This window comes from Trematomus bernacchii, unplaced genomic scaffold (assembly GCF_902827165.1).
Source record: "Trematomus bernacchii unplaced genomic scaffold, fTreBer1.1, whole genome shotgun sequence".
Taxonomy (NCBI): domain Eukaryota; kingdom Metazoa; phylum Chordata; class Actinopteri; order Perciformes; family Nototheniidae; genus Trematomus; species Trematomus bernacchii.
In genome coordinates this window covers 7,213,967-7,241,629 of record NW_022987477.1, presented here as the reverse complement: position 1 = coordinate 7,241,629, position 27,663 = coordinate 7,213,967, and the positions used below count along the sequence as shown (strand labels likewise).

General features: G+C 41.2%; 1 protein-coding gene across 5 annotated transcripts in view; it reads left to right on the top strand.

Moving 5' to 3' along the window:
• The window catches only part of LOC117494406 (dnaJ homolog subfamily C member 13-like), a 32,015-nt gene extending 5,679 nt beyond the window's left edge, over positions 1-26,336 (top strand). The window contains exons 3-57 of one of the 5 annotated variants that reach the window (XM_034145333.1): positions 5,864-5,939; positions 6,639-6,788; positions 7,213-7,254; positions 7,346-7,546; positions 7,633-7,839; positions 8,333-8,428; positions 8,687-8,778; positions 8,997-9,163; positions 9,888-9,967; positions 10,044-10,213; positions 10,314-10,346; positions 11,076-11,175; positions 11,292-11,399; positions 11,553-11,708; positions 11,819-11,875; positions 11,982-12,103; positions 12,317-12,392; positions 12,513-12,608; positions 12,714-12,854; positions 14,380-14,394; positions 15,289-15,371; positions 15,635-15,788; positions 15,983-16,086; positions 16,182-16,341; positions 16,429-16,491; positions 16,594-16,695; positions 16,821-16,925; positions 17,199-17,401; positions 17,581-17,665; positions 17,787-17,941; positions 18,227-18,272; positions 18,360-18,514; positions 18,652-18,853; positions 18,964-19,079; positions 19,212-19,290; positions 19,383-19,518; positions 19,605-19,789; positions 19,888-19,962; positions 20,053-20,172; positions 20,574-20,969; positions 21,063-21,176; positions 21,293-21,409; positions 21,625-21,802; positions 21,918-22,009; positions 22,093-22,192; positions 22,310-22,384; positions 22,468-22,580; positions 22,682-22,851; positions 22,998-23,040; positions 23,133-23,306; positions 23,411-23,590; positions 23,892-24,032; positions 24,128-24,271; positions 24,402-24,501; positions 25,202-26,336. In XM_034145333.1, coding sequence (XP_034001224.1) covers positions 5,864-5,939; positions 6,639-6,788; positions 7,213-7,254; positions 7,346-7,546; positions 7,633-7,839; positions 8,333-8,428; positions 8,687-8,778; positions 8,997-9,163; positions 9,888-9,967; positions 10,044-10,213; positions 10,314-10,346; positions 11,076-11,175; positions 11,292-11,399; positions 11,553-11,708; positions 11,819-11,875; positions 11,982-12,103; positions 12,317-12,392; positions 12,513-12,608; positions 12,714-12,854; positions 14,380-14,394; positions 15,289-15,371; positions 15,635-15,788; positions 15,983-16,086; positions 16,182-16,341; positions 16,429-16,491; positions 16,594-16,695; positions 16,821-16,925; positions 17,199-17,401; positions 17,581-17,665; positions 17,787-17,941; positions 18,227-18,272; positions 18,360-18,514; positions 18,652-18,853; positions 18,964-19,079; positions 19,212-19,290; positions 19,383-19,518; positions 19,605-19,789; positions 19,888-19,962; positions 20,053-20,172; positions 20,574-20,969; positions 21,063-21,176; positions 21,293-21,409; positions 21,625-21,802; positions 21,918-22,009; positions 22,093-22,192; positions 22,310-22,384; positions 22,468-22,580; positions 22,682-22,851; positions 22,998-23,040; positions 23,133-23,306; positions 23,411-23,590; positions 23,892-24,032; positions 24,128-24,271; positions 24,402-24,501; positions 25,202-25,299 — 6,748 coding nt within the window. In that variant the 3' untranslated portion in view covers positions 25,300-26,336. Of the gene's footprint in view, positions 1-5,863; positions 5,940-6,638; positions 6,789-7,212; positions 7,255-7,345; positions 7,547-7,632; positions 7,840-8,332; positions 8,429-8,686; positions 8,779-8,996; positions 9,164-9,887; positions 9,968-10,043; positions 10,214-10,313; positions 10,347-11,075; positions 11,176-11,291; positions 11,400-11,552; positions 11,709-11,818; positions 11,876-11,981; positions 12,104-12,316; positions 12,393-12,512; positions 12,609-12,713; positions 12,855-14,376; positions 14,395-15,288; positions 15,372-15,634; positions 15,789-15,982; positions 16,087-16,181; positions 16,342-16,428; positions 16,492-16,593; positions 16,696-16,820; positions 16,926-17,198; positions 17,402-17,580; positions 17,666-17,786; positions 17,942-18,226; positions 18,273-18,359; positions 18,515-18,651; positions 18,854-18,963; positions 19,080-19,211; positions 19,291-19,382; positions 19,519-19,604; positions 19,790-19,887; positions 19,963-20,052; positions 20,173-20,573; positions 20,970-21,062; positions 21,177-21,292; positions 21,410-21,624; positions 21,803-21,917; positions 22,010-22,092; positions 22,193-22,309; positions 22,385-22,467; positions 22,581-22,681; positions 22,852-22,997; positions 23,041-23,132; positions 23,307-23,410; positions 23,591-23,891; positions 24,033-24,127; positions 24,272-24,401; positions 24,502-25,201 lie in introns of all 5 variants that reach the window. The other 4 variants (XM_034145317.1, XM_034145326.1, XM_034145340.1 and 1 more) reach the window with 4 other exon arrangements.
• The last annotated feature ends 1,327 nt before the right edge of the window (positions 26,337-27,663 follow it).

Here is a 27,663-nt window from a genome sequence, read left to right as displayed (position 1 = left end):
GCACACTTACATTCTCTGTCTTACTGTTACATAAATCCCATGAATGTATGAGATTAAGTTAGCTTCATTATATCTCAATCAGTGATTAAGTGAATAATAAAGTTTCTATCGGGTCACTATCAGCCTGTCACTCATTATTTTCAGGGAGGGGGCGGGGTTTGGAGGAACGGAGAGGAGACGGTGATCGCGGAAGCTTTTTTCCTCCTGCCTTCACAAACTTTACACACGTATATAATAATATCGTCAGAAAATTGCTAGAGGACATTCATACTCTGCAATCCAAGACTTAATTAAATCCACCAAAAACCTGACATGATTGTAACGCGATTATTTTTGAAAAACATAAATCCTTGTGTCTCTGAGCCGCAGCGACACAGAGTGATTCAGAGCGGGTCCTTCTGCTGTTGGTTCTGGACTGGTGTTCTTGTGTTGGTGGATAAAGCAGACTGCTCCGTGTTTGGTGTTGCTGTGCCGCTGTGCCGCTGTGCCGCTGTGCCGCTGTCACGTCTGTTCCCTGATCTCTGCGTCACCGACCGATTTGATATTAAAGTGACAGAAAAAAAAACATTATAGTAAAGCCGCGGCCGGAAAATCAGGAAGCAACGTTACTACGCTATAATCGGTTATCTTCCGTCACTGCATCGATACCGAATCGTCCACGTCCGCATCGCAATGCATCTTAGAAACGATTATTTTCAACACCCCTACTCTCTATCAGGGATGAAAACTGAATTTGAAGGTCATTCAACTGTCATCCCTAAGAGAGAAAGAGAAAGATGAGAAGGCGCAGACGACTATATGAGAGGGAGTGAGCAGGGGAAAATGAAACTTAATTTGTTGCTTCTGAAATGCAATTCTGTGAAATCTCAGTGAAGCGTAACTACAGTTGAAGACATCAATGTACAAATGCTGACATCAGGGGATTAACTTTTGACAGTTGTCTCATGAATCTGTCAAATACAATTCAGAGGAACTGCATCCTATGCCCTTCTTCTGTATGAAAAGGGCACGAGTCACACAGTTTTAGGAGGCAACAGTTCTTGCTTTATAACAACCTAAGATATTGTGGGCTTCTTTGTCTCCTGTGAATCCTGGAAACCATGATCTAGTTTGATTTATAACCAACCTTTTTAGTCTAAAAACAAAGCAAAAACTCACTAAGAAAACATATCTGAAGCACACTTAAACTGGTACTGTATCACAGATGGGAGGTGCACAGCCCTTCACTGTGAATACAGATCATGATCCCAAAGGTAAACTAATTAGATGCATCTGTAATTAGCGTGCCCCTTAGCCATATATAAAAAGTGCTTATTAGACAGGATTCAGCATCACTTGATGTGCCAACACTATATAAAGGACATTTAACTATGAATGCTGCAGATGTTTCTGTTTTTACACTAAATTTGAATGTACAAAAATGACTTTGGCTTCATCTCATAGTTGGCAGTTTGACACAAATAATAATAATAATAATAATACATTTTATTTTTAGGCACCTTTCATGACACCCAAGGACACCGTACAATTTGTTAAAAAATAAAGAAAACGCTAATGGGCAACAAAACATGATAAAAACACAAACAGGAAATCATGGAGGAGACAGTCAAGTGGACACAAATGAAACATATAATGGGGAGCACTACAGTGAGTAGGCAGATTTGAACAGGTGGGTTTTTAATTGGGATTTGAATATGGTGATTGTGTCTGACTGTCGGATGTGCGGGGGGAGGGAGTTCCAGAGTCTGGGAGCAGTGCAGCTAAAAGCCCGAGCACCCATGGTGACGAGGCGTGGGGTGGGGACGGTTAGCAGACCAGCAGAGGAGGAGCGGAGGGAGCGAGAGGGGGTGTACTCCTGAAGAAGGTCAGCCAGATAGGGGGGGGGGCCAGGTTATGTAGGGCTTTGTAAGTGAGCAGTAGGTTTTTGAAGTTGATGCAGGATTGAACGGGGAGCCAGTGGAGTTGGATGAGGATGGGGGTGATGTGTTCTGAGGCCTTGGTGCCGGTGATGATCCGGGCTGCAGAGTTCTGTATGATTTGTAGTTTGTTGATGAGCTTGGTGGGTATGCCTGAGAGGATGGCGTTACAGTAGTCGATGCGGGACGTGACAAATGCATTGACCAGGATTTCAGTGTTTGATTGAGAAAGGGATGGGCGGAGTCTGGAGATGTTGCGTATGTGGAAGAAGGCAGTCCGGGTGATGTTATTTATGTGAGGTGAAAATGAGAGGGAGCTGTCCAGGATGACACCAAGGCTCTTAACTTGGCCAGAGAAGGGGATGGAGTAGCCATCAATGATGAGGTTGGAGGCAGGGGAGGATGAGGTTTTGGAGAGGGTGGTTTTGGTGCCAACCAGCAGGGCTTCGGTTTTGCTGCCGTTAAGTTTTAGGAAGTTCCTGCCCATCCAGTTCCTGATGTCCTGGAGGCAGTTGGTGAGAGAGGTTGGGGGGAGGGCAGTGTTGGGTTTGCTGGAAATGTAGACCTGTGTATCATCGGCGTAACAGTGGAAATGGACATTATGATGACGGAGGGTAGTGCCAAGGGGGAGTAGGTAGATAATAAACAGGAGTGGACCCAATACTGACCCCTGAGGAACACCATGTGAGACAGTGGAGCAGCTTGACCGGTGGGTGCTGAGACGGACATATTGTTTTCTGTCTGTGAGGTAGGATGAAAACCATGAGAGTGCAGTACCAGTGATCCCAATGTCTGCCAAACGTTTGATAAGCAGTGGGTGCGAGATGGTGTCAAAGGCAGCTGTGAGGTCAAGGAGGATTAGGATGGTCAAATGATCAAACTTATTTTTGTCACATGTTAAATAATTGGACTACAGGGCAGATGGAGAGAATTGCTCATCTGTTCTGGATGGAGTTGAAAAAATACAATTTATGTCTCTAGTGTTTATGTTGATATAATAAATTGTGAAATCCCTGAATATCTGGGTAGATTTATCCTCAAATCATGTCAAATATTTTTCTACAATAGTTACAATTATAAAATAACTTTAATTCTTTAGTGCAGCAGTATTTCCCCCCTCCATCTGTGCCCATGATTATGTTTTTTTCAAGTCTTGTGACTTGTAGACAATATTAGATTTGTGTCCTAATGAAAGGCATTTCACGGTTTTTGACACAAATGAGTTTTCTCTAAGTTTTCTGTCACTCAAGGGTTTTCAAGCACAGCACTTCACTATGCTTTCTCAGAGCATGAATATGCTAATAACAATCTCTTTTGTATCTTCTTTGAATGCATTCATAAGTCTCTATGTTGTTCCTAAACAATAAGGAAGCCTTGCTGCTACAGATGCTGCAGCTATGCAGTTGTACACACCAATACATGGGATGTGTTGTAACTATACTTTGTTCTTTGTGTATTTTAAATCCTGTCAGTTGTTTCCGTTATAGTACAGGGTCTGTTTTTCTCATTCTGCTCTCCTCTTTGCATCTCTAAAACTAATGTTTGTTGAGTCTTATACGGAGGATTACGTTGTGTTTGTCCTAGCTTTCTTTTATGTTGTCCAATGAATCTTCAGCTCAGTATTCTCTGTGAGAAAGGTTGTTAAAAGAGGAGAGGCAGTTGTTAAGGGGGTTTAGTCGGATACAGGAAGTTGCTTAATGTGATGCATGTTATGAAACCCGTGAGAGGAAGGAAAAGCTCCAAAGACAGTAAAACTGAATGAAGAGTAACCTTATTTACAAACTATATCTGTGGTGTACTCTGATTTTCATATCTTTGTATGAATGGAAATCTTAACCACAGAAGCATGAGTTTTCAAATAGTCATTTGTTGAATGGCAGTTTCTAAGCAATGTTTGCGATTTACAAAAAACGAACTTGACGGGAAAATGTGCGGTCCTCCACGCAAACTCTGACCCATGCGTACGCACTAAGCACAAAAACGTGAGAGACGAGAAACTGCGACACCGTTGGCAGAAGGAAGAATGGAGAGAAATATGTGAAAATAATACCATAAATAAAATGTTACCTTGTGTATCATATATGAAGAATTCATTTGCAAACATTGATTAAAGCCAATCTTAATATGATTAAACAAAAGCCTGTTTGCGAATCCTCAGTGCACACAAAAACCTAACTTGGAGAAATAAATATATACGGATATGTTATTGAAAACCAACTCGAATATGTTGTCTTATCTGACACGGTGTGAAATGTCTTTTTTAGCTGTTCTGTCGTCATTTCCTGCGATCTTCTTCATGCAGTCAGTCAAAAAGAATATTAATACGGGGAGTTTCTTTGACTATTCATAGGCAAATATGGGCGTTACGTGAAGCCCAAGGTCGAGACATGTACTGTAGAGAGACCTGAGATCAGTCAGGGCTTCAGACTTTGTGGCCAAACAAGACGGAACCTAGAGTATTGTGAGAGTGGATGGTTTGGACAGAATTGCTTATACTTTTTAATGAGGAACGTACACAAAAAGGACGCGACATTTGTCTAATAGCAAAAAAAAGAAGTACACTGACTGCGGGAAGGGCCTGAAAGTCATATTCCACTTTGGCCCTGCCTCAGGCCGCTGCCTGACCTGTCTGTTTATGTAATTCATTGAATCTGTATACAAGTCAAAATGCATTATGAAGAAATAACCTCTCAATTTAAGTTCCTTTTGATAGGGCTAGTGGGTTACTTCACCAGACCTCTTAATGTTATCCAGGCCAGTGAGGATGTGCAGGAAAGAAAGAAGCCAAGTCAGCATGTTCACTGTTCAGACGAAAATTGCTATGGAGGTGCTAAGAAAACATGTTGTCCATACAGCAGTTAAGCATGCATGTATACGAGATACAATAAACCCTTACTTTCAACACTTAAACTCACTTGATCCTCGCAAAAATGCATAACAAATGACCCATTTTCAAACAGATTGATATGAATTTGGCAAAAATTCACAACTGATGGTGTTGGCACACCCCACAGCAATCAACTACACACAGATGTGCGCACACACACACACACACACACACACAAAAACACACACACACACACACACACACACACACACACACACACACGCACATTTACTCAGCATAGTAAGCAGAAACATTGGCAACATTGAATTTCACACTTCCTTCCTACTATTTGACAAAGCCCCACACTCATAACCCTTCTGAAGAATTAGTGTAGGATGTTTCAGAGTGACTCATTAACAAACAGTTAACATACGATAAGTGATGACCCTTTATTTTAAAGTCAAAGAGAGGCCAAATGTGGATTCAATTAGATACAAAGAATATTACATTTCTTGAGTAATAGTTCATTATTCTGAAATCATCTGGTATTACATGTCTTTCAACCTATAATCCTCTACCCCACCCACCTTCTTCTACTTAGCTCAGGACTGCTTTTGTTGTATATATTTTATTTTTATTTTTGTTGTAAGGCATCTTTAAGCACTGGGAATAGCCCTTTTATTAATACGATGTATTATTGTTATTATTCTATGCTGATAAGAGTTACGCCTACATGTTTGAATTCTTTCCTATCCAATTGTCTAGATAGAAGCTTTTAAATGGGCAGTTTGTTATCCTATTTTCACCTGTCTGGATCTTATCTCAACACACAAAACCTCAGAAAATCTAAATAATAGGAGCTTCTTATCTCTTTCCTTCTCACCTCGTCCTGCAGATGTCAGAGACATTGTAAATCTTGTGATCACTAGTTATCTGTTCTCACTGCATCTGTTAGCTTTGCTTCAGGAAACCCCCATCTTTGAAAGACTGTCACACATTCAGCTTCCTATCTCACATTCATTGATGTTAAGCAACTGCCCGCCTGTTGTACTTGCTGCTGCCATGTGTGGTTTGTGAAGGGTAGGCTTTGTTTCTGACTCATCCTGTCTCTGTGTTCCAGGTACAAGCGAGTCTTCTCAGTGGGGACGCATGGCATTACCACTTACAACCCGGCCACGCTAGAAGTAACAAATCAGGTCAGTGTGTGTGCAGGCTGGGGAACAGGAACTCCGGTGTCATTCAGGAGCTTTTTCTTCACTGTCGCTATCAGTGCCTCACAGGCACTTGTGGGATATGCTGATCTTGGTCCCATGTGACTATTGAAAATCCATTTGAAGCACACTGCTCCATTGCTAAAAGCTGAAACAGAATTATTTTGCTCAGCCTTTAAATATTCACATCTTTCAGCACTGCTGTGCACACATTACAGCAGCATGTCTCAACAATGATAAGAACTTGAAACATATACTAAATCAATACCCATTACACTCTAAACCACAGCCATAACCCCCGCAGTCAAGAAAATGGCTGAACAGCAAATCCTGAATCATCCGTTCACGCGTCATGGTTGTTTTAAAGGAATTACTACACAGTGCTTTTTGTAAGGGAATATATGAGCAGGCCAAATACAAATATTTTCTTCTCCGGAGTCCTTGCTAATAATGGTCATAACATGTGTAAATAGTGTTTATTTTGATTGTAAATACTTTTTCTTTGTGTACTACCATGACCTAACAAGTCGCTTTGGATAAAAGCGTCAAACAAATGACATGTAATGTAATGAAACATTTGTGTACTTTTAATACTTTTTCTTCATGTTGAATCTGCCTGTGTACTGTATGTGTGTCTATTAATTAACATGTTTATCTCTGTGTTGTTGCTGTCTGTTTTACCAGTGGCCTTACGGGGACATCTGTGGCATCGGCCCTGTAGGGAAAGGCCAGGGAACAGAGTTCAACCTTACATTCCGCAAAGGCAGCGGCAAGAAGTCTGAAACGCTCAAGTTCTCAACGGAGCACCGGACAGAGCTGCTCACAGAAGCTCTGGTGAGGACAAACACTTATTACTTCACTGCCTTCAGTCACAATGACCAAGCAAACGTCATGCACATATCTATTAAAAGGGTCTCAGCAGGGGTGTTTGATGTGGCTGATCCACGCTGTTTAGTGTGCGTCACAGCTGCACATTTTGCTGTACTGTCTAAAATAAATGTATTATACACTATTTTGGAATGCAATGCTTGCACATCACAGGACTCCCTGTTGGCTTTGTATCATAAATGTGAATCAGCAGATTAGTTTTGTTGCTGTAAAGAAAAAGGCTCATTGTGCTGAAACAGAAGGGAGGATGGGATTTATTTTCCCTGCAGGAAAATTAAACATAAGTACAACAGGGATGATATAAGAGCATGCTGTGTAAATAGGCACTTAAACCTAATGCCTTCTATTTCTTTGTTTGTCTTACTCACAGAGATTCAGAACAGAGTTTTCAGAGGGAAAAATAACTGGCAGGGTAAGTACTGTAATCTATCAAATAAAATAATACATTTTCGTATGTCTTGACCCCCAAATAAATGTTATTTACCATGTGTGACCACTCACAGCGTTACAACTGCTACAAGCACCACTGGAGTGACACACGGAAGGCAGTAAGTTTAGAGGTGACACCGGGGGGCATCGACCAGATCGACCCGCAAACCAATCGGGTGCTGTGTTCCTACGACTATCGTAATGTGGAGGGCTTCGTGGAGCTCTCTGACTACCAGGGGGGGTTCTGCATCGTTTATGGAGGCTTCAGCAGGCTGGTATGCATTCATAGGGTTTTTTTTCCTCAGTGTGTATGCTTAAGTGTGAATGTTGTCTTCATATTTCCTTTCCCCCTTCCTCTCAGCATCTTTTTGCCTCCGAGCAACGGGATGACATCATCCGCTGCGCCATCGAGCATGCTGGGAACTTCATTGGAATGACCCTACGACTGAGGAAGGAGGCGTTGACGTTCGAGGACTTTGTGACGGACAGGTTGGGGAAGTACAGCTCGGACGAGAGCATCACTTCACTGGCCGAGTTTGTGGTGCAGAAGATCACCCCTCGACACCGGGTTAGAACATCCTGCTTCTGCTTTTACCTCATAGTGCTGTATGGGGGGGGTCCAGGTTGACACAAGATCAATAGCTTGCTATTTGGTCCACTTGACAGCCGTTTAAAATTCTTGTTTTATATGAGACACACCAAGACAACTTCATTTCTATTTAATCTTATCAACACATTTGTGGATCTTTAAAACTAAATCTAAAAATCTAAATTTGAGTAATGCATAAAATAAAGCTCTGAAAGGTTTTAGCTTTGAACCATTCTCTGGTTTCTTTCCTCTGCGAATTCACTTCTTGCATAATGACACAGAAGCAAATAAGTCACGCTGTGTTTACTTCCAATGTAGTATGAATGTTCCTTTGGTTATCAACTGATGCTTTGTGATGCCGAATGCTTTGATGAATTAGATGCAAGGAAAGTTGATAGTATCTACTGTTATAATTTCCTTTTTTGAAGCAACATTCAATATGTTTTTTAAGTTTGACGATGTCCTCCATTAGGAGCCTGTTAAGCGCATCCTGGCCCTGACAGAGACTTGTCTAGTGGAGAGAGACCCGGCTTCCTACAACATAGTCACCATCAAACCCTTTGGAGAGGTGAGCACAAGGAAACGAAAGCAACACCAATCATTAACATTTCAGGCTGAAATGTTTACACTTAGCATTTTGTTCTGTCTCGTTGCACTCCTGTGAAGATAAATGTCAATTGAACTGCTTGCCTTTGATTCATTATGTATGAACTACATCAAGTTAACAGCTGGGATGAAAGCACTTGAGTCTGTGTGAAATGAGTAAACTCTCCCCTCCTCCTACCTTTTTTCTCTCACTCCTGTCCTCTGTCTCATCTCCCTTCAGGTGTTTGCTCTCATCTGTGATGTAGACAACCCTCAGGTGTTTACAGTGGAATTCATCCGAGGTCAGATCAGAAAGTTTTCCTCCACAGAAAGGTACGCAGAAGTATACACCTGTCTTTATGTATGTAGTGACGCAATGGGCCCTTAGGATTTGTTAAAACGTTTCTCCTTATTTACAAAATGAGTAATATGCTTCTGTGTGTGCTGCATAGCAACTATAGCTTTCTTATTGTGTGTTCACTGCTCGTCCTCCATCACACAGGATCATTTATAATGCATTTAGCTGAGTCTATTTGTATTTGCGTCTGTAGGGACTCCCTCTTAGCCAGCCTGCTTGATGGAGTCCGCGCATCAGGCAACCGGGACGTGTGCGTCAAGATGGCCCCCACGCAGCGAGGGCAGAGATGGGGCCTACTGAGCATGCCCGTGGACGAGGAGGTGGAGAGTTTGCATCTCAAATTCCTGGCAGCACCTCCTAGTGAGTCCGAGCCCTTATTCTCATGAGATTCATTCATTTGAATTACCTTCATAAGGTGCAAGTAGTGGACAAAATATTAATGAAAAACCCTTTAGGCTCCTCGTATGTTCTTCGTATTGAGAAGCTAATGATGATAAACATCAGCATGCTAGCATGGTCATTATTAGCATGTACTTTGAAGCACTGCTGTGCCTGCCTCAACTATTTCCATAACATTTGAATCACAGATAGATATATATATATATATATATATATATATTTTTTTAAAACAAATACCCAGCGACCTCTGAAAAACCCAGAAGGTTGTCTAAAAATGGCAACTGTTGTTTTGAAGGTATTTTCAGAATTCTTAAAGATTATTCTGGCCGTCTGCAGTAAAAAATGTTACATCTGTTCTAAGAAAGAACATACGTCATTGCTCTTTTTGTAAACCACAAGCAACATTTTTATTGTGCAGCAGAACATTTTTAAATCAAGATGGTTATAGACGCCTAAAATAGTTTTGGAGTATTATGGAAATGCCATCAGAACGGTTACAACTTGGATAATATACAGAGTTTCACTGTTGTTTGTGTCTTTACAAATGTATAAAATGAGATGGTTACTTGTATAAAATGCTATTACATGGGTCATAAACAGGGTTTACCTGGTGCTTACAGTTTTTCGCAGAGGCTCTTAGTCTTTATTCTTTTTTTAATTGTTCTATCCCCCATTTCTCTTTTAGATGGGGTCTTTGCAGATGCAGTGTATAGATTCAACGCCAATATATCCTACAGTGGAGTGCTGCATGCAGTAACCCAAGATGTGAGTGTATTTAATTAAAGTGATTTATGTTTAACTATAAGTAGGATCCACACTAAACTGTTTCTTTTCTCTCCAGGGTCTTTTCTCTGAGAACAAAGAGAAGCTCATCAGCAACGCTATCCTGGCTCTTTTATCCCAGGAGATGGAGCTGCCCACGGTGAACGCCGAGCTGGAGAGCCAATTCCAGGCCATCCGCCGCCTGGTGGCCTCCAAGGCCGGCTTCCAGGCCTTCACCCAGCTTCCCAAGTAAGAATGCAGCCGTTATCACTCTTCACCTGCGGGTTATTTCTTTAAAGTGCATTTTTTTGTTGAGCTGCTGGTAACAGGCATGCTCTGTCATTCCAAGGTCTGGTCAAGGGTCTGGAGTCACAGATGCAACGTAAATATGAATCCATACATCTCAGTCTGCCCTTTTGCCTGTCTCTGTTACTTATCCTTCTTGTTCTTTTCCAACGTCTTTCCCAGCTGTCTGTCAATCAGCCTCTTTTATCTTTGATCTGCTTTCATCTCACGCTTCTAGACAGGCACTTCAGACAAGAGGTTATGTCACTTCCCTGTGCTCAGTCGAGCTGTCTGCCGCTATTTGTCTTGACCTTCCTCTCTCGACATCTCATACTTCGTCCATTTCTTTCCCAGTATCTGCTTTGCCCATTCTATCTTTTTAGATTTCCGTACATCACAATCTGAGAACCCTGACGTCTTTCTGGGTCACTGAGATGTATGAGAGGAACTGTATTTACTGTTTATTATTTGTTCCTGTGAAGCAAATGAGAATTGGTTTTCCAGAAAGATTCATTGCTAGAGTAGCTTGGTGTTTCCCTTAAAAACCACAAGACACAGATCACTTAAAAAACATAAATGATTTATTTTTGAGAGGAAGTCCTCTCTTTTATATTGCTACACTTAGTAGTAAAATAGATCTGACACTTTATGAGCAAATTAAACCGCAAACCACTTCTGAAGCAATTAATTATTTGTGTATCCAACCCCAGACCTCTTTTAAATAACACCGTATTTGTATGTTTTTATATTCACTTGTGTTTCTGTCTACTTGTGCCTACTTTTAGTGCTGTTTGTAAATCTCTGAATGCATGTATGTGTGTTCCAGGTTCAGAGAAAAATTGGGAGTAAAAACAGTAAAAGCTTTAAAAAGGAACAACAACGGTGTGACACATGCTGCTGTAGACATGCTCTGTGCCCTCATGTGTGTAAGTATAACCTGCATATCTAGACATCAGACAACTGCAAACACACAGTACATATCAACCGCTTTTCTTTCATCGTACTGTTCGCCTGAGACCTTCTCTTTCATGTTTCTCTGCAGCCGATGCACGATGACTATGACCTGAGGCAGGAGCAGCTGAACAAAGCCTCTCTGCTGTCCTCCAAGAAGTTCCTGGAGAACCTTCTGGAAAAGTTCATCACTAATGTGGTACTGTTCTTTTTACTGTCTGAACGCTAGATACAAAATTAAGGAATTTAGAAGTGGTTGTACAAAAGTCATTAAGTGCAGTTTCATAAAGCTCCTAATTTCTTGTATGCAAAATATTAACCCTTGTTTCTTTTTTGTATTCTTTTTTTTCAGGACCATGGAACAGGAGCTCTGGTCATCAGCTCCTTACTGGACTTCTTAACATTTGCCCTGTGCGCACCCTACAGCGAGACCACCGAGGGGCAGCAGTTCGACATGCTGCTGGAGATGGTTGCCTCTGATGGACGCACGTTGTTCAAACTATTCCAGGTAGTTAACTTGTGTGAATAAAAACCCTTCTGCCCTAACTATAACAGTAATATGACTGATATAAATTCAGTAGATGCCTGTGTGGTCAATTGTGTTGTCCTTATCTCTAGCATCCCTCTATGGCGATAGTGAAGGGAGCAGGCCTGGTGATGAAGGCCATTATTGAGGTAAGACTTTCTGTGTGTTTGGTGGACAAATATATCATTTTGAACCTGAATGGTTGTATGTGTTCATGCTTTGGGATGATTACCAACCTGTGTTTGTTATATGTAGGAAGGAGACAAGGAAATAGCCAGCAAGATGCAGGACCTGGCTCTGAGTGAAGGGGCTCTTCCAAGGCATCTGCACAATTCTCTGTTCACTATCAGCGCTGACCAGCGGATGCTTACAAACAGGTCCAACTTCAATACATCCAATCACTCACACTATCATTTTGTATTTTGTATTAATTCTCTCCATCTACAGTTTCATACTTCACTAATACTCTAAACCAGAGAAACACTAACTGTATGATAGTGAGACAAAGCTAAAGTAGTGAAACAAAAAGATGCCTTCTCTAAAAAACAGAGCAAAAATAACTCAGCTACTACTATTTTTTTCTTCCTCAGGCAGTTGAGTCGTCACCTGGTGGGACTTTGGACAGCAGAAAACCCTGTTGCCATGAACCTGCTTAAAAGAATACTGGTATGCTACAAACAGTGTGATACAGGCAAAGTACCAGAATGTAAGCCAATGATTTTCTCTGGCGGCAGAGGCACCCTGTTTAAGTGTTAACCCTTTTTGCTTTGTCTTGTGTGCTCTCAGCCAACAGGCCTGCTGGCTTACCTCGACAGTCCTGACCCCGTCCCAGAAAAAGATATGGACAGGATGCACATCCGTGATAACTTGAAAATTGCCACGGTATCTGAATAAACACATCCCGTTCTTACATTTTTGCAGTGTGAATATACGGCTCAATTATAAAGTATTTGCCGTCTCTTAATGTTGTTTATTTATTTCTCACAGGACCAGCTAAATCGAAACAAGGTGCCCGACTGGCAGCGGTTAGCCGGCAAAGCAGCCAAAGAGGTGGAGAAGTTTGCCAAGGAGAAAGCTGACATAGTGTTTATGCACTGGAGAGATAAGATGGGCATCGCTCAGAAGGAGGTGAGGATATATTTTAGTTTGCAAAATCGCTAAGGGGCTGATTTCCCTGATTTCTAAAAGACAAGCTACTGCTGCTGCTGATGTTTCTGCTCAGATGTCTTTAACTGATACTCCTTCGGCTGATGCTGAGACAGTGCTGCCGTATCCAGAGGCAAACTAAATAACTGACTTTTCAGAGCTGCCGCTGTTATTTTGCATGCAGAGAGGTGCCTGCTCTGATGCTGCCTGACCTTTCAGAAACTGCTTTGTCATGATATAATCACGTTTGATTTTTCTTCAACAGCATATCTGCTGTTCAAAATGCTTGTGCACATTTTTCATACATGTTTAACATAATTGTTTTCTTTAGCTAAGACTTTCTATCACAGGAATGTCTGAATGTGACAGGGTTCCCACAGATCCTTAAAAGTTGAATTTATTAAACTTAAAATACTCTGATTGTTTTATTGGTATCAAACAATCCAAGTCTTAAGATTTCAAGACATTTAGCATTTTATTATTTCTTTTTTTGACATAATTTCGAATGAATAAATCACATCTATTAAAACAATATCAAAATGTCATGCAGATCAGGATAGCAGGATTGTTTGTGAGCCATTATGCACTTTCTGCTTACTAGCGACAACATGGGAAAGTGCAAGGTCAATGAAAACTTGCTATTTAACAACGTTTTTGCAGCATGACTAAAACCTTTATGTGTTTTGTTGTTCAGACAATTAAATTAAATAAATAATAAAACTCGCAACCATATGTATTAAAGGCTGTGGAAATCCATGTCCAGAGTTATTCATAAGTTTGTTTTTATTTTTTGTTCCGAGTGGCATTAAAAAGGTCTTGATAATAAATTGCCCTAAGCTGTAACAAACCTGCGTGACCATGTGGTATTTAAACTCTAAGGTCACCCTTCTTTTAAAAAAAACCTCTGTTAGGAAAGTTGCAAATAGTCGATGTAAGGCTTTTCAGATTGAACCTCTGTTGGTCATTTTTACAGAAAGTTGTGGGTGGGTTGAGGTTTGCGATTTCATTACAACTGTTTACTAAAACCATGGACTAATACCGCCTGCTCATTGAAGTTTTAACAAAAGTGAAAATGTGTGTTTACTTAAAAAAAAAAAAGCTATAACCCCCAAACTTGCTTCATCTGAATGTCACCGAGCTTCTTTTCCTCAACTTTTGTTTTGAGTGACTCATATTGGCTGATCAACTACATAATATGATTGGCTTGCTTTCACTGAATTTTCCCAAATCACAATCAATGTTTGCATCACATATTTGTTGTTAGCAATTCATAAAGCTAGTCTTGAAAAACATATGAATCTTTTAGCATCATCAGCTAATAAATCTGAATAATTGTATAGTGTATTTGTATGTCAATCTCTTTGTATGATGTATTCCAGTGACCTGGCACTCTTTTGTTACTATTGATCTCTGTTTGATCCGAGGAACAATAACCTCTCTGTGTTGTATCTGCCCCACCCTCCCCTTGTCTTGTGTGGTTTCTCTGCTGTCAATGACAATGCAGCAGGACAGAAATAACCTGGTAAGTAGGACTGACCAATGGGATCCATGCTGTGTTTTTCCATCTTCTTTCTCTTGACCAAGCCATTTTTCCATCTTCAAGTGACACATTGGGTGTGTTTTTAAATTCAGCCGGGCGATGACCTATTATCATTTACAAGGAATTTGTACAAGTCTTTAAATAGATGTTAAAAAACAAGAAGTTATTAACGGATTATAAACTAGACAATAAAATCTCACATCTGAATATGTCAATGTCAATATAGGACATGTTCAGAGTGCTTATCATTTACTTTGTCTCAACTAAAAGAGACACTCATCCCTCTTTTTGTTGAGACACGAGTGTTGCTATTATAAATGCAAGGAACTTTGCCAAGCATTCTGTATCACCTTTGGAACCATACAGTATATTACACTGCTCACACCATATTTGATTGTGCAGGAAATTGGCCTTCTTGCCTTCTGGCACAAAAGACAAATGCTGCTAATAATAAATAATAAGGCAATTAGAAGTTGTAATGCTTGAGAAGTTAACAGCTCTATGAGAAACCTTATCATAACCGTCTCGCCCAGTAAGAATTACAAAGCACACCCAATTTTGGGATCCTTTGTTTTTTACGTTTTATATCCTTGTTTTCTATGTTGGTTCATTGATAACATTGTTTTTTTGGGGGGGTTTTATGTCGTATTGTTTCTAATACCTTTTCTCCATTCTCAACAACATTTTTGTTACATTTGTCTGCCCATTCATCTCATTTTTGGTATCATTGTTTAACCTTTTGCTCATATTGTTGCCATCTTAACATCACTACTCTGTTATACTATTATTTAAAAATGACACATTTTGAATGCTATTGAGAATGATGGACTGACTTGACACAGCTCCTTAAGCTTGAGTCTTTCCTTTTGATTTCAGAACCCAAACCAAAAGCCTGTCATCCTGAGGAAGAGACGCCAGAGGATAAAGATTGAAGTCAACTGGGAGCTTTTCTACTACAGGTACAACATGTCCCAATAAAGACATCAAGCCATAATCCAGCTATGTTGAGACCCCATTGTCTGGATAACTTTTGTGGTGCTCGTCCTGATTTTATTATACTCAAGAGTGCAGAGTCTATGTAATTAGGGATTTGCCTCTGTATGCTAAAGAGCCTTCCAAAACAGTGTTGCCGCATCTTCTTTATTTTTACTTTACACCTGTTTGGCTTGGGTAAACTTTCTTTGGCCTTTGAGCCTTCCAAATCGAAATGTCTCTTCTTAAGATTCCAGCACGACCACGCACGGTCTAACCTCATCTGGAACCTGAGGACGAGAGAGGAGCTGCGGGACGCTCTGGAGGGGGAGATGCGCTCCTTCAGCGTGGACCGTGAGCTCGGAAGTGCCACCGTCATCTCCTGGAACCACCAGGAGTTTGAGGTTTGTGCTCAGATGGGATTTTTTACTCACTGTTGCCTGGGCAATGATTTGATTATAACCAATAATATCTTTAACACACTAGAGTTTTAGGCCCCACCAGTGATACTTGAATCCCACAAATAAAGACAGTGTTATTTCTAAATTGAAAACATATAAAGACACATTTTGCTCACATTATATGTTTTTATGTGCAGGTGAAATACGAGTGCCTTTCAGATGAGATAAAGATCGGGGATTATTACCTGCGTCTGCTGCTTGAGGAGGATGAAAATGACGAATCAAATGCCATCAAGAGATCGTAAGACTACAAAACAACAACCTACTGCACTATTATTTTCAGTCAGTTCAGAATCCAAATAGATGATTCATGCTTCTCCCTCTCTTTGTTCTCAGATATGAGTTCTTCAATGAACTCTACCACCGCTTTCTGCTCACACCCAAAGTATCGATGAAGTGCCTGTGCCTGCAGGCGCTCGCTATAGTCTACGGGAAGTGCTTTGAGGAGATCGGCCCCTTCACAGACACAAAATACATTGTGGGCATGCTGGACCGAGTAAGTACAAACTGGAGCAGCAAGAACTGATTTGTTAAATGTCTTTGAATGAATCCGCAAATCTAAAATACACTTTTGTTGTTATAGTGCACAGACAAACTGGAAAGAGACAGAATCATCATCTTCCTCAACAAACTCATTATGAACAAGGTAAGCTATTAAGAGCAACAGGGCCTTTTTTTAATTGCCTTTTTATTCAACCCACCTTTCAATTTCTCTGTCTTGATCAATAATACAAATTTTGATCTGCAGAAAAATGTGAAGGAGGTGATGGACTCAAATGGAGTGCGTATATTGGTGGATCTGCTCACCATGGCTCATCTGCATACCAGCAGAGCTACTGTACCACTCCAGGTAAAAACATGGCTTCTGATGTTATATGAAAATAATGTCTCTTTTGATTCAGTAAATTACACATGACGCTAGACTTATTTAATCTGTGCGGCATGTCAAACTGAGGGTGTTTTTTATTTCCACAGAGCAACGTTCTGGAGGCATCACCAGACATGAAGAGGGAGAGTGAGAAAGAGTGGTACTTTGGGAACGCAGACAAAGAAAGAAGGGGACCATTCAGTTTTGAGGAGGTATGGCATCTGTCAAGCACAGGAATTTCTCAAATGTTCTCTGTAAAAAGTATAACTTAAAGTTTTCAAGTCTAAAAAATAGTTATTTGAATTCCTGCTAAGACCAGCGTAGCAGAATATGATAAAGCATAGATAGAAATGTCCCTCTTAAAAAATATATTCATTGCATTCTTCAGTTATTGATATATTATTTTCAATTGATTGGTCTTTAGCAGTTACTTTTTTACAGAAACCACCCCATACTCATCTGTATTTTTTGTTTAACTTCTCCAGATGCAGGAGTTCTGGAGCACAGGAGTCCTGACAGCGAAGACACGCTGCTGGGCTCAGGGGATGGACGGCTGGCGCCCCCTGCAGGCCATTCCCCAGCTAAAGTGGTGCCTCCTGGCCACCGGACAGGCGGTGATGAACGAGTCCGACCTGGCTACACTTATCCTTAACATGCTCATCACCATGTGTTCGTACTACCCCAGCAGGTGGGTAGAGCAGACAACTCTTTTGGGGTTGTATATCTAGAAAACACCTCTCTTCTCCTTTTTGGAAATGTCTCTTGTATGGTATCATAAAAAGCAATAGCATTCTAATAAGTATTGTAGTTTGCTTATTGATTTTTTATTTTAACTTTTACCTGTGACTATACCTGTTTTTTTCTCAGGGACCAAGATAATGCCATTATCCGACCTTTGCCTAAGATCAAGAGGATGATCAGTGACAATGCTTGCCTCCCTCACATTGTCCAGGTATCTTCATAGTAATACAAAAAAAATGTCATCTTGACAATGTTGTCGTTTCCACTTGTTGTATCTTAATTGAATAGAACTCCATGTTGATTATCTCAATGTATTTCTTTGTCCACTCCAGCTGCTCCTGACCTTTGACCCAATCCTGGTGGAAAAGGTGGCTAACGTTCTGTACCTGGTGATGCAGGACAACCCCAATCTGCAGCGCCTCTATCTTACTGGGATCTTCTTCTTCATCATGATGTACACAGGCTCCAACGTGCTTCCTGTAGCAAGGTGAAAACACACACATCAGTGCTAAAAAGCTAATGTTTAAAGGTCATTTTTGAGATATTTTGTCTATATTTAGAACTGTCATGGACTCATGATGACTGACAGTTAAATGTGTGTCCTTTTCCTTTATAATCCTAATTATTCAATTGGCGTTTCAGCCTTTTCTTTCCTTGGCGTCTAGAAAACATCTTTTGAGTAATGTGGATCCATTATAAAATAAGAAAGACATCAGCACTAGTAATATGCAATGATGATATTGACCGAGAGACATTCCTTTGTTTTTTAAAGGTTCCTGAAGTACACTCATCTGAAACAAGCCTTCAAATCAGAGGAGGTAAATATGACTTATTTTCAAACATTTTAATATACAAATGTACAGAGTGTATATTTTGAATCTAACCTCTGTGGTTTCTCCCATTAGTCTAAGGGTACGGACATAGTCCAACGTAGTGTTCTGGGCCCGGTGCTGCCCGAGGCCATGGTGTGTTATCTGGAGAACTACGAGGCGGAGCGCTTCTCAGAGATATTCCTTGGAGAGTTTGATACCCCTGAAGCCATCTGGAGCAGCGAGATGAGGTAGGGATCTGTCTCTATTGTGTCAAATTAGTGTCTTTTAAAAGTCAATGTAGAAGATATTTAGAAGTGCAGCAGTTAAAGTCAACTTGTGGTTTAAAGAAATGTTAATTAGGTTGTGTTTTAACTCTCTGTTTCAGACGGTTGATGATTGAAAAGATAGCTGCACACATAGCTGACTTCAGCCCCAGGCTGCAGAGCAACACGCGGGCTCTCTACCAGTACTGCCCCATCCCAGTGGTCAACTTCCCTCAGCTGGACAACGAGCTCTTCTGCAACATCTACTACCTCAGGCATCTGTGTGACACTATCCGCTTCCCCAACTGGCCCATTCGAGATGCTGTATGTTCCTAATTTTTCTCATTTATTCAAGCTTCTACATCCTTATCAAAGTCCTGCTTGTCTAAAAAAGGCTTCTTTAAAACTATGATCCCCCTCCGTTATTCCTTCAGGTGAAGCTGCTAAAAGACACTCTTGAAGCCTGGAAGAGGGAGGTGGAGAAAAAGCCTCCCTGTATGTCTGTAGATGATGCATTTGAAGTCCTCAACCTCCCCAAAGGACAGGGACCGTGAGTCAACTTTGATTAGTCTTGTATCCTAAATTATCTTAATTGTTTAGTAACAACAAATGTAGATGCTGTTGTTGCATTATGTGGATTTAAACACTTGGACTCAAAAAAAGTTGTAATTTTTTTTGTCAGGCATGAGGAGAGTAAAATCAGGAAAGCTTACTTCAGGCTGGCGCAGAAGTACCATCCAGACAAGAACCCCGAGGGCAGAGTAAGTACTTCAATCATTACTGACATGATTAATTTGCAAGGGTCTACATACGGTAGCTACATCCACATATTTATTTTTTTCAAATCTTTCAGGACATGTTTGAGAAAGTCAACAAAGCCTACGAGTTCCTTTGCACAAAGTCTGCCCGAATCCTGGACGGCCCCGACCCAGAAAACATCATCCTCATCCTCAAAGCTCAGAGCATCCTGTTCAACCGGCACAAACAAGGTATGGTGATAGGTTGAATAGGAGTGAATGTGTGTCATTGTGGTTAGAGATTTTTAATGAACACCCTTATTATTGTCTCTAAACAGAGCTGGAACCTTACAAATACGCGGGTTACCCCATGCTCATCAAAACGATTACCATGGAAACAGAGGATGAGCAACTCTTCTCCAAAACCTCCCCTCTCCTCCCGGCTGCTGCTGAACTGGCCTTCCACACCGTCAACTGCTCGGCTCTGAATGCAGAGGAGCTGCGCCGAGACAGCGGCATAGAGGTATACACACAAATCATGAAATATCAACCAATCTAAATGAAACATTGTGAAGAAATGTGATTAAATGAAAAATGTATTGTTTCCTTTTTTCAAATCAGGTGTTGCTGGAGGCTCTCTCTCGATGTGTTGCTGTATTAACAGCATCCAGCAAGCATGATGACATGGCTGTTCTGGTAAATTACCCATTATTAACCTGTAGAGACATTCCTTTCCAGAGATGAGTACTCTATTGCTTATAACATGTTTTCAATGCTTTTGCACAGGTGTGCGGGCACATCTGCAAGTGCTACAGTGTAGCAGCCCAGTTTGAGGAATGCAGGGAAAAGATTGTGGAAATGCCAAATATCATCAGGGACCTCTGTCACATCTTGTTCTATGGAAAGGTGAGGACCCGCAACCACGATGTCTATTTGACATGGACACGATTCTTTTTGGGATCTCAAACCATATCACTATTCTAGAATTGTTATGCTACATTGCACAAAATAATTTGTATCCATTAAGGATTTCCTCTTTTGCTTGACTAAAGATAAAAACATGCTGAAAGTGCATTATCTGCACAACCAATTCATCCATTCAAGTATTTTAATATTATATCCATAAAATTGTCTACGAGTAAAATAAATAAGCTTTATTTTTCCGCCATTACCTGTTGCAGTCATCCTTATTTCTTGTTTGTGGTCGTAGTTTTTGCAAGTTATTTAGAAATATATTTGAATGCTACATGTAGCACCTAGGATGTTAGTTTCAGCTTGTTAATGTTCTCCCCTTTGTCTCCTCTCAGGGTCTCCCAAAAACCGCCGCCCTGGCTGTACAGTGCGTGAGCTCCTTCGCGGTGGATTACTTCCTGCAGACACACCTGTACCACGCCGGCGTGCTCTGGCACTTGCTGGTCCGCCTCTTCAACTACGACTACACCCTGGAGGAGTGCGGCGTGCAGACCAGCCAGGACTCAAACCAGCAAGAGGTCGCTAACAGCCTGGCCAAGCTCAGCATGGTGGCCCTCAGCCGTCTGGGAGGCTACACCCAGCCCCCCCCCACCACTGACGGAGACAATCCTGTTTCAGAGACTAATGGCATCGAGGGAACCCCTCCGGAGAACCCCACCATCCGCAAGAGCTTAGCAGCCATGCTGTCACCGTACATCTCAAGGAAGCTGGGAACAGGATCTCCTGCTGAGGTATGTTGTATGTTGTATGTTGTATGCGCAGGTGGAGGTGTCAATGTTTTACATTCATAACACCATGCTGAGCTCCACATGTTGTGCTTTTAGGTCTTGAAGCTGCTGAATAGCAACTCGGAGAACCCGTATCTGATCTGGAACAACGGAACACGAGCCGAGCTGCTGGAGTTCCTGGAGATTCAACAGGAGGGAAACATCAAGAGGGTATGAACATCATATAAAATCATACAGTTATTTTAGTATATAGATATTATTCATACACTTTGTCAAAGTTTAAAAAAATGTAGTTATTCATGTTTTTGTCTATGGTCTGTTTATAGGGAGAGAATGATAAAAGCTTTGGAGCAGAGTTTCTGTTCACTGATCACAGCAAAGAGCTGATAGTCGGGGAGATTTTTGTCCGGGTCTACAATGAGCAACCAACTTATCCTCTTGAGGTGAGTGTAACAACAAGATAGTACAATAAAAACATTTAAAGTGCTTTTATTTATTGTCTGATGTCTATGAATAATGACCGCAGTGTTGACTAAAAGCTTGTTTTAAGTGTCTTTTATTTGTCACATTTTATTGTCTATTTGGTTTATTTGTCCTTTCAAATGGACTTTAAAGCTTTTATAATGCTATAATGTGTTACCATGTCTCTTTTCTTCAGTTCCCTAAAGTATTTGCAGCCAGTCTTCTGGACTACGTGGGCTCTCAGGCTCAGTACCTCCACACTCTGCTGGCCATGAGTCAGAGTAACAAGGTAGAGTCGCAGCAGCATGCTGAGAGGCTGCGTTTCGCTGAGATGGCTTTAGAAGCTCTCCGCAATGTCATCAAGAACAACCCAGGTGAGATATCACACTTCCTCAACTTCCACTTTGTCTGTGTATGAAAAACAATGTTTTTGCCTGGGATGTCTCACCCTAAGTTTTTTTCTAAGCAGTTATCTATGTATGATTTCAGGTTCGGAGTCAGAGTGCATCGGCCATTTCAAACTGCTCTTCTCTTTGTTGCGGGTTCACGGAGCGGGCAGAGTACAGCAGCTCGTTTTGGAGGTACAGGATCTTAGTCCTGCTGATGTCTAACAACTGTAGTTCCTAGTGTCTTTGCAGTTCACTCATTCTGGTTTCTTTTGCAGGTTGTGAATACAGTGACGTCAAACCAAGAATGCGTGAGCAACATTGCTGAGTCGCTGGTGTTGTCCAACCTTTTGTTGCTGCTGCACTCACTTCCCTCCAGTAAGAAGACATTTTAAATCAGAAAACAAGTCACCGGCTTGCAATCTGTGCTCCTTGTTGCCTCCTTTTACTTATTGCAGTGTCTGGACTAAAATGTGTATTTTTTTCACAATTTAGGCAGGCAAATGGTGCTGGAAACCCTGTATGCACTGACTTCCAACACAAAAATAGTCAAAGAGGCTATGGCCAAAGGTCAGTGTAATTATTATTTTTGTCCCACATTTATGTAGATTTTACACGAACAGATGCTCATTGTTGATCTGTTTGCTCTCCAGGTGCTCTGATCTACTTGCTTGACCTCTTCTGTAACTGCACACATCCGCAAGTACGCACACAGACTGCAGAGCTCTTCTCCAAGATGACCTCAGACAAGCTAGTGGGGCCAAAGGTAAGACTAGACGAATAAAAATAGAAAGAAATAAAAAGATAAATAACTGTCCTGTCCTCCTTGCGTTATATTGCATCGTCATATATTCTATTCTCTGCCAGGTACGTCTGACGCTGATCCGTTTCCTTCCCGGTGTGTTCATGGACGCCATGCGAGACAACGCCGAGGCAGCAGTGCACATATTCGAGGGAACGCACGAGAACCCTGAGCTCATCTGGAATGACAACTCAAGGGAGAAAGTGTCGACAACTGTCCGGGAGATGATGCTTGAGTATGATATATGCCCAATTCAATACCTTATTTTAAAAGTATCCAGCTGAGTAGTCTGAAGTGTGATAAGTCTTAAATATTGGAGTACCCTAACTGTCCAATATGATGCTTAATATCATCTTTTTTTTATGTTCTTTTATTTTCCAGCCACTTTAAACAGCAGAAGGATAATCCTGATGTTAACTGGAAAGTAAGTGCAATAATATATACCCAACATTAAAACCACTATATGTTGTGTGTGATTTTCCTTTGTGATCTTACATTCTTTGTTTGTATGCTTAGTTGCCTGAGGACTTCACAGTGGCTTATGGAGCAGGGCAAGGCGAGCTAGAAGTTGGTGGAGTCTTCCTGCGCATCTTTATTGCTCAGCCCGGCTGGGTGCTGCGCAAGCCTCGAGAGTTCCTGGTGTCCCTCCTGGAGACCCTGACTGAGCTGCTGGAGAAGAACAACCCCAATGTAAGATGTGTTACTTTACAGAGAAACACAAACCGTATTTGATGATTCTACAACTTCTTACACTCGCAATTTCCCTTCTTCCTGTCATCTCTGGTCTCTTACAGGGTGAGGCCCTGGAGACAGTTACCACGGCAGCAGTGTGTCTGTTCAGCGCGCAGAGCCAGCTGGCTGACCAGGTTCCTCCTCTGGGACACCTGCCTCGCGTCCTGGCAACACTGAGCCACAAGAACAACGCCGTGCCCAAGAGCTCCATCCGCCTCATACATGCGCTATCAGACAATGAGGTGAGGAGACAAACACAAATATGTTTTCAAATATTTGCTTTCAGGACTCGATATATCTTGTTTTACATCTTGCATTCATGAATTCCAGTTGAAAAGATGCTAAGAAGCATTATGGGAACTGTAGGAGCCAGTGTATGTCTCACAACAAGTCAGGATATATTTCAGCCTTGGGTGCTTTTTTCTTTTTTCCATACCCTAACTTTTTTAATATTTGCCAACAAACAATTTATTGTGTAGTTTGTCTCCTTTCTGTACTATGGCGCACTTACATTGCTAAACACAGCTGTCTTGTTTTGTGTAGCTGTGTGTACGCTCTATGGCTGCTCTGGAGACCATCGGCCCCCTCATGGCGGGGATGAAAGCCCGGGCAGACATGGCTGGTTTAGCTTGTGAAGCTCTCAACCGCATGTTCCAGAAAGAGCAGACAGAACTAGTGGCCCAGGTAAACCCCTCCACCATTGTTATTTATTTATTTTGTTTGGTCAGTTATGTTTGACAGTTTAAAATGAATTAACAATGTATTTTATGAATGAACAGGCTCTCAGAGTGGAGCTGGTCCCGTACCTCCTGAGGCTCCTGGAAGGAATCGGCTTGGAGACGTTGGATAACCCCTCCGCTACAAAGGCTCAGATAGTAAAGGCTCTCAAGTCCATGACTCGCAGTCTGCAGTATGGAGAACAGGTATGATAGGAATACATGGACAGCAGGATTATTAAATACAAGTACTGGACAATTAGTGCTGCTAATTGTTGAAATGACATCATACTGTTTCTTAATCCTATTTACCTCTTTGCCAATCGCTGCCCTGCAGGTGAATGAGATTCTTGCCAAGTCCTCAGTGTGGAGTGCCTTCAAAGACCAGAAACACGATCTATTCATCTCAGAGTCTCAGACCGCAGGCTACCTGACTGGTAAAGTATTTCCATTTACTTTGCCTGATATTAATACACTCGGCACACTCACAACACCTTACATTTGATTAACAAGCTTGGCTGTTGAAATGATTTTTCTGTCAGTGTCTAAAAGGTAAGTCTCTACTGCCTTTCTCTGAGCTGATGTTGAGCCTTAATGCTTTGCTTTATCCTAAAAACTACCTTGTGGCTGCCTCCTCACTTAAACCCAGAGACCCTTTCTGTCTCCACAACCTATAACTTCCTGGCTCTGCCTTCCCTGTCCTGTTTATCCTCCACGTTTCCTCCTCAGGGGTATCCACTCCTTCTCTCCTGGCCGCCAGTAGCCCACTGCGAGGTGGGCTCTAGACTCCTAAGCTGGGCCCTCACAGCCCTCCTCTCTCTTGCTCTGATGCAGGTAGACCTTGACCTACTGCCATCCCTTGCCTCTTTACCTCCATCTTGACCCACACTTCATTTTCCATTCCCACCTTTCCATATTCAGTACTAAATGTAATTCCCTAACACCTTCCCTTCCATCTCCATCCACCAGCTCATTATCCATCAACTCAAGTTCCAGGAAATTAACAGAAATTAAATTGAGTCAATGTAGTGACCACTTCTCCATACATAGAGTAGTCTTAAGAACATCATTTTAGCTAACCATTAGCTATCCCTCCAGGTCACACCTGCACTGAATCTCTCTTCCTGTCACCTGTAGGTCCAGGAGTAGCAGGCTACCTTACAGCAGGAACTGGAACAACGGTAATGCCCAACGTCCCACCCCCTGTGGACAACGACAGTGGAGACCAAGGCTGATGGACACACCTCACAGTCACGCTCAGGCACCCAGACTGCCCTGCAGCTACACGGCCGCAGCTCAGAGAGGGACTGTCCAGCTCCCCGACGAGGGCACTGAGAGAGAGAAAGCCGGAGGAGAGCAGGCCGTCATTGACCGTCACCAAAATCTCTGCAACACCTCCTCCAGAATCACTCTCCTCTCCCCTTGCAAATGGCACTCAAGTCTTCATGAACACTTTTGAAATTGTTTTAACTGATGACCACATTTGTTTTGTTTCTGTGCTTCTTTTCTTGTTTCTTCCAATGACACGCAGAAGAGTTTACTTTTTGTATGAATATATTTTTTACTCCAGATTTTTGTTTTTTTTCCATGAGAAAGACATTGGGAGACTGAGGCGTATTCTAGGTTAACTGTCTCTTCTCTATTATCTTAATCCTCTTTGTCATATCCTAATTGGCTATACTTACCCTAAATTATGATCAAAGGATGCTTGGCCTTGTTTGTGACACATTTGTGCACAGGACCTATCCACCTCTTACATTAACATGGCATTTACTAGTCTGTATAATGGATTCTCAAATGGAAAATCTAAATCATGTGTTTATGATTTATCTGCCTTGAGTGATGCTGACGTCTTACTGTATCTGGTTTGGTCAGGTCCAGTTCGATCCACTCTTACAAAGTTGACACAAATCTACTCTCCAAATGTCCAGCCTCTTATTCCTCTAAACTTAATTCATAGTTCATTCTGCTCTCTCTCTGAAGGCTACACTTTCTGCCTCACATTTTTTTAAGTAATTCTCCTTCCCCCCCAGAAAGCAAAAAGCACTAGAATATTTATAAGTGAATAATAACCACCGGAAATGAGCTTCTGCTAAGACATGACGAATGACAGTGACTGATTATGAATCTATGTGAAAGACTAGTGCAATTTGTGAAATGTTCAATGTAATATTACGTATATAATTTCTATATTGAATGTACATTCAAAAAAAAAAAAATCAGTCGCACTTGTACATACAATTTTAAGAATAAAAGGGAACCCACAGTGTTGTTTTGTGTTCACATTTGTAATTGTTGAAGTAACAGGTTAGAAACAATACATTACAATAAGTAATATTCACAATAAGTTATCTTAAAACATGTGTTTTAGTATACTTTGTATGTATATGCTAAGGAGCCATATTTATTTCAAGAGACAATTCTCTGAGTTCAATCTTTATTGTAAACGGATGTTATTGTTCAATGTGGATGACTGGGGACAATTAAAACTTGAATGGACAAACCATTAACTTAAGATTTAAATGTTTAAAAATATTTAAAATTACTATAAGTAGGTTAGCCTATATATATTATAATTATATGTTTTCATCCCCCTAAAAAGCCTGCGATAAGAAGTATTATTTTAGATAAAACTAGTGTAAACATGGCTCTTATTTAGGTTAATGCAGTGGTTCTCAAACTTTTTCTGTCAGGCTCCCCCTTTGGAGAAAAAAAAAAGTCGGGGCCCCCCCAACACAAATAGTCACGCAATGGGCCAAGTTAACATTTATTAAAATACATCAATATGAACTTGAGCATTCCTTTAAAAAAATCACTTTGCTAGAACAGTGATAATAAAACAATGCTCCATAAGTCTGTGGTCAAAAAAATAAATACATAATACAATTGTGCAATCCCTTTGCTAGAACAATAATTTATAATACTTTGCAATCTGTGCAAAAAAATTAAAAGAAAGAAAATGCTGATATTTGGCAAAAAAAAGTGTGTCTTATCACAGCATTAGTGGCTGCAATGAGCCTGTTTTGCACTGCACATTTCTTCAAAACGGGGTTGCAGGCTCAGTGGCGGCGCCAGAGATTTATTTTTTTATTTTGGGGGTGCTCTGGGGTAGCTTGACGTTTCATAGAGGGTGCTCAAACATTTAGGTTTCCCATTAATGTACAGGTCGCTACAGGACCTCACATCCTCTAGGGGGGTCCGGGGGCATGCTCCCCCAGGAAGATTTGTTTTTTAAATATTGAAGTTAAAGCATCAATCTGGTGCACTTTGAGAGCAAAATGAAGAGATCTATGGATACATCTCTCAACACCTATTTGAAACAGAACTGTAAACGGATTTACTATTTCTTTATGGATATTTTACAAATCACTCCCCTTTTAAACTTTTTTTTTACTGTCATATAGTAGGCCTATTTCATACCTGTTTTTCATTTATTCTCTTATTTTGACTATAATGATCATATAAACATGTGCCTCGGAAATAATCGTTTACATTAATCGTGACCAAACCGTTTGAGACCCACTGAGATAACTTCTTAGACTATCTAAACACTCAGAGAGTCCTTTAGTTCAGGGGTTCCCAACCCCCGGTCCGCGGAC